Genomic DNA, 11,758 nt, shown 5'->3' on the forward strand with positions numbered 1-11,758 from the left:
CATCCCCACACTAATCTCTTTCTACGCTTGTTAAAAATGGCACTCATTACCACAAACTTAGCTTATTAGCTTCAAAACAGTCATCGGAATTAACTCTTTTCCAGTTTTTCACTGAGACATGGAGAACACTTCCTGACAAATTCAAACATAGATTTACATTTATAATAATAATAGACATAGTGTTGTGGTTTTCATGTGCTGTTTCCTTGGCAGTGCCTCAGCACGCAAACTGATGAGCCCTGTGGAAACAGCAGTCTGTAGAGTTTGAAAATGCCTTCGGTACACATCAGAGGCCAGCGAGGTCTCGTTAAGTAACCGCTTCTCCCAGCGGACAACAGTTTGGCTTAAACAGTCCCGTGGTCCGGCCCTCTGTTAAAGTGTCCCCAGGCCGTGGCACTGATGCCTTTTCATCTGGAGGGCGGCTGCTTTTTAAAGACCCTGACCTCTGACCTTCCTGCAGAAGGGGATGCAGGTGTTGAATCATTTCAAAGCTAACCCACCGAGCTCAGGTGATCCTGGCGACGCAGTTGTCATCTGTGGTGTCCAACGTGCTGCTTGTGCTGTGGGCGGACAGCAAGTACTGGTCCTTCCTCAGGAGCCGGCTGATAACACTGACCAGGACCTTCCGGTACTGCTGCCGCAGCAGACAGTAGACGAACGGGTCGCTGGAAGCCTTGGCGTAGGACAGACATTTGGTGGCAATGCCCAAATACCGGGGGATGTGCACGGAGGGCAACAACTCCACCAACCTGCAGGAGGAGCAACAAGCAGAAGAAGTGAATCCTGTTGGCCCTATTGTAGTGAATATGGAAACTCATTTCTCTCATGCCACCAACTAAAAAAAACATGTAAGTATCTCATAGTCATGAGTCATCTCAGTATCTCATGATTATGACTCGTTATTTCATAATTATGAGATAGCACATCGTCTTTTCCAGGGTTCTGAAAATACTGAAGGGTGAACATTTTTTTCATGTGGTGCAAGGGGTTTCCTATAGTGAGACAGTCCTCCCACGCGCCCCAAAACGGCATTCAAGTGACAAAGCCCCCCGGGACTTCAGCGGAAGTAGAATGCTGTTCACTTCTGATTTCAAACCGACAACCGACGTCATCCTCATATTGAAATTTTGTGTGGGAGAGGTGATGATTCAACCTCAGACAAAAAATTCCACAAAAACTGGACATTAGGAACTTCACTGAGGTAGTATTTCAGAGCTCTTGTATTGAATTATAAACTGGGTTTCGGGATATTGTATCTAGTCTTTGTCAGACGTTACCCCCCCCCCCAAAAAAAAAAAACATGGTCTGTATAAAACCCATTATTAGAGACACATCAGACACTCGGGAAATGTTATGTAGTTCAATTTTCCCTCGGGCGATTATTCTAAAAGCATCTGAAGACAGACAGGCCTCACAGGAAGTCAACCAAAATAAAGACAGACAGTTAGCCACAGAGCAGGGTGCTACCTTGTTATAACATAGGGTGAAAAGCAGAGGATGAACGAGCCGATGAAGACGCAAATCTTTTTAGTGGCGCGCTGCCTCCTCTTCTTCTGTTCTGCCAGACATCTCTCCTTCACACTGCCAGACACAGAGAAAGCGAGCAAATACGTGACCAATGTAGATCATTACTAGCCTATCGCAATGCAACGTATTTTGCAGTGTTTTAAAATAAATCAGGAACTTTCTCCTTTGAAACGAGTCGAAACCGCCCTGGAAACACACATCTCAGACTCTTGAGGTTTTCTAAAAAAGTAAGAAATAACTTCGAAACCTCTCAGCTTCAGAGTTTCGTCTCCAGTCTACTTTACCTGGGGTGAATATCGACCAGCAGAAGCAGCGTCTGCACCGTGATGACATCGATCCTCTTGCAGTGGGACCGGGCCACTCGCAGAACCTTCAGGTAGGCGAAGCACAGGACCAGGAGGCAGAGCGCAAAGCTGCTGAGGTGGAACAGCGCCGTGAAGGTCGCGTAGGCGGCCAGCGGCGACCTCCCCCCCGCGTCCAGGTGAACGGTACACGAGGCGTAAGTGGGGCTGTATCCCCCCCAGTCCATCAGCAGCTGGGTCAGGGAAAAGGTGAGAGAGTGCAGCCACGAGTAGGCCACCATCAGAAACGCGTCTCTGTGGCGCATCTTGCTGGAGTAACTCAGGGGAAACACCACCGCTATCCACCTGTCCATGCTCAGCGCGGCCATGCTCAGCATGGCATTAGTGGTGAGAAAAGTCTCAGCAAAGCTGACGGCCTGACAGAACCAGTCCCCGAGGGGCTTCTCGCCTTTGGCCACCCCGAGAAAAGTGGCGGGCATGTTGATGATAGCGAGGAGGATGTTGGAGAAGGAGAGGTTCAGGATGAAGAGTCCGGGCACATGGGATCTCAACTCGGCGCTCTGGGTGAAACATAGCAGCACGGACGAATTGGTCAACAACGAGACAACGGCTATCACCACAATGGACACTTCCAGTAGGAATTCCGGTACGCTCATGTCTCGAGGCTCGGCGTTAGCGGCAGCTGTGGCGAGGATGGTGCGGAGAGTCCGCCATGCTCTCGGCCCGTGCCCCCCACCAGATGCGAAAGATGCACATTCTCCCGGCGCACATGCCAGAGTCGCGCCGGTGAGCGGGAGACACGCGGAGAGAGCTGTCCAGTGCTGAAGTGCCCAAACAAACCTTCCTCTCGGTGCCTGTCAGTGGCGTGGGCTACTTTTTTAAACCCATTATATGTTGCTCAAGCTATCCAGCAATTAAATTAGTGTCGGTGTTCTTCCCCACCCCCCCTCCGGTGTATAATTACTGCTGTTTAGTCCAAAGTGAAAAGCCTTGGAAACGATGACTTCAGGTTACCAAGTGTTCTCTCTCTCCCTCTCTCTGTTTACTCTCGATCATGCGCTCTATCCAGCGCCTCCTCTCCTGTTGGCAATGCCGTGCGTCCCGCACGTGCGGTCGGAAGCTGGCTCATGTGACGCTTGAACAATATTCATGCAAGCAGCAGTTAATATCAGAGACGGAGATGTCATGGTGTTTGCACACGAGTTCCACCCCCACCCCCCCCCCCCCAAAAAAAAACAAGATGAGCTGTGTTTTCACATAGACGACATGTGTAATAGTCGTGAAAATAAGTCTTTTCGTGGCACTGCGTAAAATTTCACAAATATGATTAATTCGTGGCGTGTGCGAGAGAGAGACTTACCATTGTGTATTCTTTCTTTGATATAGAGTATATTTCCTTTAAACACCTTCCAGTGGATCAGCATATGAGCATATAGCCACAGTTAAGCTCCGATCACAGTGACATATTTAGTCCACCAGCACCACCACCAGCCCCCAAAACATCAGGTGAAGCACACACATACACACACACACACACACACACACACACACACACACACACACACACACACACACACACACACACACACACACACACACACACACACAGAATCACTCATCTCCATAGCAACGCCAAATCTCTGGTGGCCTCATCACTCTTTGAACTTCATCTTCTTTAGCACTGACTTGTGTTGATCTCCTCTCAAATGCCTGTGAGAAACCATTTGCCACAGCACGCTCATTTCAATACACTTCTTGAAAAATATCAGACACTGTGTTAGGCGTAATCTACATTACAAATGCAGGTGTGAAGAGAGGAAATGACAGGGAAAGTGTGAGGGGATGGATGAAACCCCGGGCAGAAAGAAAAAAAATGGATTAAGGGGGAGGAAGGACATGTGCAGGAGGGATAGATGGGAAAAAAAGATGATGATGTTAACCTACACATTGCCTTTCCTGAATGTCTTACAGGCAGCTACAGTCAGGTGTGAAATTATTTCTATACAGCTTCTAAACTATTATTATAATGGGTTGTAATCATAGCATTACAAGCAAAAGCCCACGATATATCACTTTAACATGCTGGTGGAAATGAGCTTGCAGTAATTTTTTGTGCATGCGTGGGTGTGGTTGCTATGGAAGATGTAAAACGCCTCAATAAAAACAAATCAAACAAAAAAAATTAGTGAATTATTCAATGAAAGACATATATTAAAAGGGAAGTTATTTAGCTTTTTTCTTTCAGTTATTTACTTTTAATAAGTGAATGAATTGTTTTTCAATTTGACAAGAATTTCTGTGATTGATTGTGTTTCATTTTGGCATTGACAACAAAGCTCCATCTCAAAAGAGAAAAAGCTTTCTTGTGTCTCTTCATGAAAATGAATGACAATAGCTTTACATTTAGTATTGGCAGGTCTGTGCTGCTCTATGCTGGAAAACACCAAAATTAATTAATGAACTTTGTCTGCGGTTTTCTGATTTCATTACATTGGTGCATAAAGAATTCATGTCACAATGAAAAACAGTCAATTCCGTTATTAAAGACAAAAAGCTAAATAATTGTCTTTTTAGCATGTTTAGATAAAAAGGAAATACATATAACACAACAAGTCTCCAAACTGAAGGACAAAATATGTTGATGTTTGTGCCCTCTAGACAGACGCATAGAAACATTTTTTGATCTGGTGCCCCCGTTGGCCTTCCAAAACTGTGACCTGTCACTGCTGAATAAAAATCAGTTTTATGATCTAACAGCACTATGGTTAAGGTTTTGCCAGGTTTAGGCAAAAAAACAAAAAACAAAAAAATAGCTTGTTTAGGTCTAGAGAAACCACAGTTTTTACCTCTGCAAGCGTGCAGGCATGAGTGTGCTACTGAGTGCAAATGCGTGGGCAGCTTTTCTCTCAGTATGTACACATTATATATGTTTGTCTATGGGCATGAAGGTGGGCTGTGTTGCTTTTCTTCCCTGGCTCCCCAGATGTTGTTTATCCCTGCCGTCCGCAAAGGCTCCATTTATATTCAATCATTAACAGGTTCTTAGAAGATCGCATTTACAGTACTTGCAGTAATACGCCCAATATGCTGCCATTTAAAAAAGAAATCCTGCTATCTTCAGTGGAACCGCTGTCCCTGAGCATCTTAACTTAATGGCTCTATTGCTTTGAAGGAAAAAAGAGAGAGAAAGAAAAACAGAGGGAGAAAAAAGAGGAAGAGAGGGAATGAGAAATCACCCATCAGCCAGAAGGAACCCCCTTAGTGGTCACGTGTTTCCTCTGGGTTCCCTGGCTGGAGAGGCTATTATGCAAGCAACAGAGCGCTGATGGCAGAAGCACTTTAGAAGTCCTGTTAACAGGAGAGGGGTCCATCCGACTTCCCCCTAAGCCACTGCCCCTGGCTCTATGACTCTGTGTATATGCTTTGAGTGTATGTGCCATTACATAACATCACAGTTCCCACGGTTGGCAACACAATATGGAGCTCTCGCTTCACCTTAAGTTGGCCTTTCTTCCTTTCCCTTTGAGGAGGAAAATTATTTTACTCTGACCAGCAGTCCATGCATCCATCTGTCTCTCCATCTCTCCATCGCCACTGCTGCATGCAAATCAGCCTCACGCCTTAGTTCCCTGCAGGTGAATTTTGTCCATTTTAAACACAAAACCAACCACCATTTAAATGCACAATTATTCCAACAGTGAAGACCCCCTGGGTGCAGCTCTCTAGTACTACTAAAGGCTCTTAGTGACTCAGGGAAGAGAATCACACCTTTTTGACAGCAGTGACCCTGATCTGTCTGCTCTATTCAATTCAATTCTACACTTGAAAAACCTAAGAGCAAGGCATTTGGTGAGGTGATGGTAGCATGGCTCCTGCATTGTATCACCTACACCATCACCTGTCTAGTGATGATGGTGAAGGTGTCGAGAGGAGAATAAGAAATGTGATAAAAAGATATGAAAAGATAATGGGAGGAAGAGAAAAAAAATGGAAAAAAATGTCATGGGTGATTGTTTCTGGAGCGTGGGAGTCTGGATGTAGAAATCTCCTCTGAGAAACGCTAACTCACACAGACACTCACATGTCCAGACACACACATGGACTCGCTTTGATCCACACTCTCTGTCACTCTCCCTTTCCCTCCCTGCCTCTCCCTCCCGCTTCATCTCACTCTCAGTCACTTGCTAACAGTATGGGAGCCTGTGTGCAAGTGCACAATGCTTATAAACGTGTGAGATGCCCTTTTCTCACTTTTGATTTTAATATAAACGATATATCTCTAGCTGGAGTGAAACCACTTCCAAAAGCATTAAGAAGGGAACATGGCTGATGATTGACACACAGCCTTTCACATTGATCAGGTCAAATCTATGGCCAATTTTTCACTGTTAGTGTGCACATCTCAATGAGGAAATATTATAAATACCACGTATATTACTAATATTTACTAATCCTTGCTATTTAGATTTCAAATTTCCACCATTTTTTCTGCATTGTTAGGGTATATTAATAATCATTTGTAATGAGGAAACATCATCATCATTTGTTGTGGCTCTGCATGAATGAATTCTTTTTATCTGTTCACATATACAGTTTGTTTTTTAGTTTGTTGTAAGAGGTTTACTAATCGGGAAGTGCTTTAAATGGTTTGGGGTAAATGTTAAGAATAATTGTGTTCAATCTGCCTTATTTTTGAGCAACTTTGTATTATGCTTCTGCAATCAGATATTTTAGAATCGGTTGTCCCAGTATTTGTCTATTGGGCAGTGAAGTTTTCTTTTGAGTGATGCTGCTTTGTGAGCAGCATCATTGAGTTTTGGTGATAGGAAAATATGAATATAAATCCTGATGGAGTACTTATAAGTTTGGTGATTATTTAGGAGTCATCGTAACCTGAGTAATTGAATGAAAAACTGAGTGTCCCAATGTTGCAATGCCATTCATGGCGTACAAGTAGAAATCTTCCAGATGTAAAAATACTTGGGAACTGTGTATGACAGATTGAAAATACAGATGTCTAAGCAGCATCTCTACTGCCTAAGTAAACTGAACTCCTTTGGAGTAAGTCAGAGGATATTGACAATATTTTATTCCTCTACTAACAGGTCCTATCAGTGATCCCACATGTTTTCTTTGACTACTTCAAACTAATGCCATCAAAAGTTTGTTTTAGACTGTTTTTATGTAAAACAAACAAATGGAAAATCTAAAACCATTAGACTTGTGAACAAGCCTTGGACCAAACTGTTAACGTGAAATTTCCAGAAAGAAAAACAGACTGATGGACCAACCAACAAAGTGACATCTATCCGTAGCTCCTATCACTAGAGGGAAGAAGAATTGTATTGGCATTAGGTCAAAAACAGTGTTGTTTTTGTTTTTGCAAAATTCAAATAGTCACACCAAACACAGATGTCTATTCCAGATGTCTCCCTTTCTGCTTTTAAAATGTGAAAAGGAGATTTGTGGATACCGTATCCTAAAAAGCTGCCTTATTTTGCTACATGCAAATCAGGTATAGGACCAACTGCTACTACATGGTGTCACCTATGTTGCTTTTATGAGAGGTGATGAAACTGCACCAAAAAACTGTCAGGGTAACCAAGCAAATGAAGACATAACTGACAAAAAGCTAAATATTCAAAACAAGAGGAACCTTTTCCTACTACAGTAAAACACTGGTTTCCATGTGTGGACTTGCATTACCCACAGAATGCCTGCCAGCATGGGCACAGCAGGCATTATTCTCATTAAAAGACTTAGGCAGCTATACAGCCACAGTAGAAAGCAATTACTCTGTCTTTTACAAAGAGTAAATAAACATCACAGGCAGGAAGGATGATTAAGACTGGTTACACACCCACTGGTTGGGTAAGTTCATTCCATGAACTTAACCACCACATACACATACAATAATATTGCCTATGCAAGATTGCAAAGACACACACAACCACGCAGAGGTCACATGATGAGGAAATGCAACTGAATTATTAAAAATCTCAAAAAGTGCCTGTGTGAGAAAGAAGTGGAGTTGAGGGAAGCGGCTGCAGACTGGGTTTATAAATAAAAAGAGAGACATGGAGACAGAGGGAGAGAGCGAGAGAGCGAGAGAGGAGTAGAAAGCATGAGTCAGCGGTCTGCCAGAAAGAGGGAGTTGAGAGACATAGGAAGGGCTCACAGGATTTAGCTATCACTGGAGCCCTGACAAAAGAATTTCTGGGCTCGCTTTACTGTGTGACTGTGTGTGTATCTATTTGTGTGTGTATCTGTTTGATTTCCTCATAAGAGTGTTACTGAGGCCATCCAGTTCAGCTCGGAATTTGTGTAAAACCACAGCAAAGCACCGGCTTCTATCTCTGTTTCGAAAGAGTCTTGCTCAACAGTTTTGCTCAGGGCATGACAGAAAGTCTTTAATCTCAAGGGAATAGTTCAACATTTTGGGAAATACACTGATTAACTTCTTTGCCAAGAGTTAGACGAGAAGATTAATACCACTCTCATGTCTATGAACAAAGTACTGAGTACTAAGCCAGCAGGCAGTTAGCCTAGCTTAGCATAAAAACTGGGAACAAGGGGTAGGGCTACCCCAACTCTGTCTGACCAACCAGCACCTTTTAAGATCACCATTTAATTTGTACACAAACCGAGATCTAAAAATTGATGTCATCACATGACATGATGACAAGACTCTGGCTGCTGGTCACCAATAAATAATTACAGCATGTAACTCCTGCTCAAAGCGACTGTAATCGATATTATGCATCATATGACAACGTGAAAACAATGTGACAATGTGAAAGGGGTCGTTAGTAGTAATGAACCCACAGAAAATTGTCACCTGAATCTTATTCACTGCCCTCAGGGGGCCAAAAAAATCAGTTACCCATACTGCAGGTTTAAATGAACAAGATACGAGATACATTACGTTAAGAGTGAACTTCATGTGTGGGTAGATGTATTTTTGAACTTAAGACAGAGGCAGGCTAGCTGCTGCCAGTTTTACTAAGTTAAGCTAACTGTCTCATTACCAATGCATCGAGTGAAGATACACATATGACAGTGGTATCCATCTTTTCATCTAGCTCTTGGGAAGAAAGTAAATAAGTCTATTTGCCAAAATGTCCAATTTTTCCTTTAAACCTGCAATAAAAGATTCCTTTTGGCCTCTTGGGGGCAGTGGCAACAAGCTATAAATACAACCCTGGCAATTTTTAATTTGACATGGCAATGGTGCCAGCAAACAGCTGCCTCCTTGCGCATGCAGCAGTCATGGAGCCACTTTATCAGTCATCTGGAGTCATGTTTGTTTCCACCTGATGAATGTAAGTCCAATATGTATCCTCCTTTCAGCTCAGGTTTGGGCCCTCATCAGCCTCGAATGTCTTTAAGTGTGGATCACATTGAAAACACCTATGACGAAATGAACCAGAGTGGATTGGTAAAGTTTGCGTAATAGCTCAGATATCGAATGATACCACTCCTTGTCCTGAAGTGTCTGTGAGCTCAGAGAATATTTAGGGATACTGCAATGTTAAACAAGTTTCTTCTCAGGGGTATAATGTCAAACATTTTTACGCAAAGAAATATCAAATAAGACGTCTTAGCGCTTGAGGGCTATAGACCACAAAAAGAGACACTTCAGATTCATTTTACTTTTGTGAATAAAAGCCAAATGGAGAGGTGTGTATCTCCAGAGGAAAAACTCAGTAAAAACAGATCATAATTCACCTGGAATGCCTGGAATTTCAGCCCCCATTAAATCTTCAAAAACTACGTGGCCTTTGGAAAACAGAAATACTATGAAGTGTCTTAAAGTAGTTGTCATAAGTATATGCATAGACTACACTTCCATATACATCTTTGAATGTAACATAATCTAATTTAATGAATCTGGGGAGGAATGGGCAGAGTACAGATTCCAGGCGAAATACTCAACACAACCACACATGGATCTACTTAGCTTTTTCCAAGTGAGAGATGCTGCCTGTAGCTGTACTATGCTATATATACTAAGGCTCTGTGTGTGTGTGTGTGTGTGTGTGTGTGTGTGTGTGTGTGTGTGTGTGTGTGTGTGTGTGTGTGTGTGTGTGTGTGTGTGTGTGTGTGTGTGTGTGTGTGTGTGCGGTAGGTTAAAAGACTCATCTTATTTTTTCCTTCTCTACTCTTCATACACTAAGTTACCCACAGTAGTTCTGGTCAGTAAGGCGGTGAGTCATACAGTGAGAGTTGGCTCCCGAACAGATGGAAGTAGTTAGTTTTTTTTTTAATTGAGTCCAATCTGTCTATATTTTTGCTGCCATGCCAGATGCCCCAGTCTGCAGTCTGTGATTACAGAGTTTCTCCAACTCACAACTTTACTGTGAACCTAGTCTATCTGGCTTGCTTTTAGATTTGATTGTAGCCTCTTTCTGTTTTGCTATGTCTTCTTGGACAATTTCCCAGTCTTAGTTACTCTCTCCCCTGACCACATGAGAACACACAGACACACACACGTTGTTACAGATCACCATCTCTGTTTGTATCCCCTACTAGAAGATGCTTCCATCCAAGGTTAATTTTTAAGATGCATGTGTGTGTGTGTGTGTGTGTGTGTGTGTGTGTGTGTGTGTGTGTGTGTGTGTGTGTGTGTGTGTGTGTGTGTGTGTGTGTGTTTGTTTGTTTTCAAGCACCAGAGAGATGATGCAGATTAGCATCCGGCACTCAGAATGTCATCGGGTGCTGAGGTCAATGATGACTCACAGTTTGACATTATGTGGGGGCATTATGATTTTGCCCTACAATAAATGTCTGTCACTCTTTATCTGGCTCTCTCTGAATGATAAACAAAGCATCGTGAGCATCGTCACCATTTTCCCTGGCACGCGTGACTGAGCTAAATGTCCATTGTTCCCCATGTTGTCTCTCTCAGAGGTCTGAGGTCCCTGGACCCTAACCTTTTTGTTGCTCAGCCACAGAGCACTGAGAGATGGGGCCAACGTGTGTGTAGATACTTTCAGGAGCGCTAGGATCTAAACTAAGAATGAAAGCCTAGGGCAGGGGAAAATTAGGGGATACATTGGAGGTGGGAATGTAAGATGAGAAGTGAGTTTGAAAGATGCATAACGGGCAAATGAAAAACTAAGGGAAAGGAGGTTGTCGGGACACTGACATTTTCAAGCCACCAAATTCACAAATCACATATGCCCTGTATGGTCTATGCTCCTGTCTTTAGGATTGTGTTTTTCTTCTGCACATGGGAAACTCTTTGGGGTCAATGGGTCTTATCTTGTACCACGTAATCTCCTAAATGTGGGTGGGGTGGTCTTTTATTTTTTAGTCCTCATAGATGTTTGCTTAACAAAGAACTTGTAGACTGAAATGTTGCAAAGTGAAAATTTTTGAAGGTGAAAAATCTCTGTGTGCGGACAACCTTTTCTTTTCCCTTTGCATGCTTTCTTTTGTCCTTCACCAGTAACCAACTGGGTTTAGACGTGTACACGAGAGAAAGCAAAGATGTCTGATTGAGGACACCTTTTGATTGAAGACCCCCCCCCGAAAATGACCTCACTAACCAAAGTTCTCAGAGTTGAATTTCAACAAACAACAAACCTTATCTGCAACACACTACAACCAGGTTTTCTTTAGCAACAGGAAAGCCTTGAATAGAGGCACACTGGACACTTGTGAGTACAGTCTCCGTGTGTTAGTCTTGCGGTTCCAGATGTTTAACTATGCCCTCTCCTCTAACCTCAAAACGATCCAGTCAGAAACCCGAACTATATATAGACTGCTTCAGTAGCTACACTTCGCAGAGACAGTAGTCCTATAATCTGAGTCTGAGCAGTTGCCATGTCAGGAGAATTTTTTTTTTTTTTTTTTCTTTTTACACCCGACACGCCATCTACTGGACTGTTTGTGAAACATAAATTAAGTTTAATGTAACCAGACCT

The 11,758-nt window shown here is 43.0% G+C and overlaps 1 protein-coding gene across 1 annotated transcript; it reads right to left on the minus strand.

Annotated features, from left to right (window-relative positions):
* Positions 1-505: 505 nt before the first annotated feature.
* gpr78a (G protein-coupled receptor 78a) lies at positions 506-2,500 on the minus strand. Its single transcript, XM_040146894.1, has 3 exons — positions 1,812-2,500; positions 1,468-1,581; positions 506-749 (listed from the first exon to the last, which is right to left on the minus strand). Exons 1-3 carry the CDS (start codon positions 2,483-2,485, stop codon positions 506-508), a joined length of 1,032 nt encoding a protein of 343 aa, XP_040002828.1. The 5' UTR covers positions 2,486-2,500.
* Positions 2,501-11,758: the final 9,258 nt, after the last annotated feature.

Source organism: Xiphias gladius, chromosome 15 (assembly GCF_016859285.1).
Source record: "Xiphias gladius isolate SHS-SW01 ecotype Sanya breed wild chromosome 15, ASM1685928v1, whole genome shotgun sequence".
Taxonomy (NCBI): Eukaryota; Metazoa; Chordata; class Actinopteri; order Istiophoriformes; family Xiphiidae; genus Xiphias; species Xiphias gladius.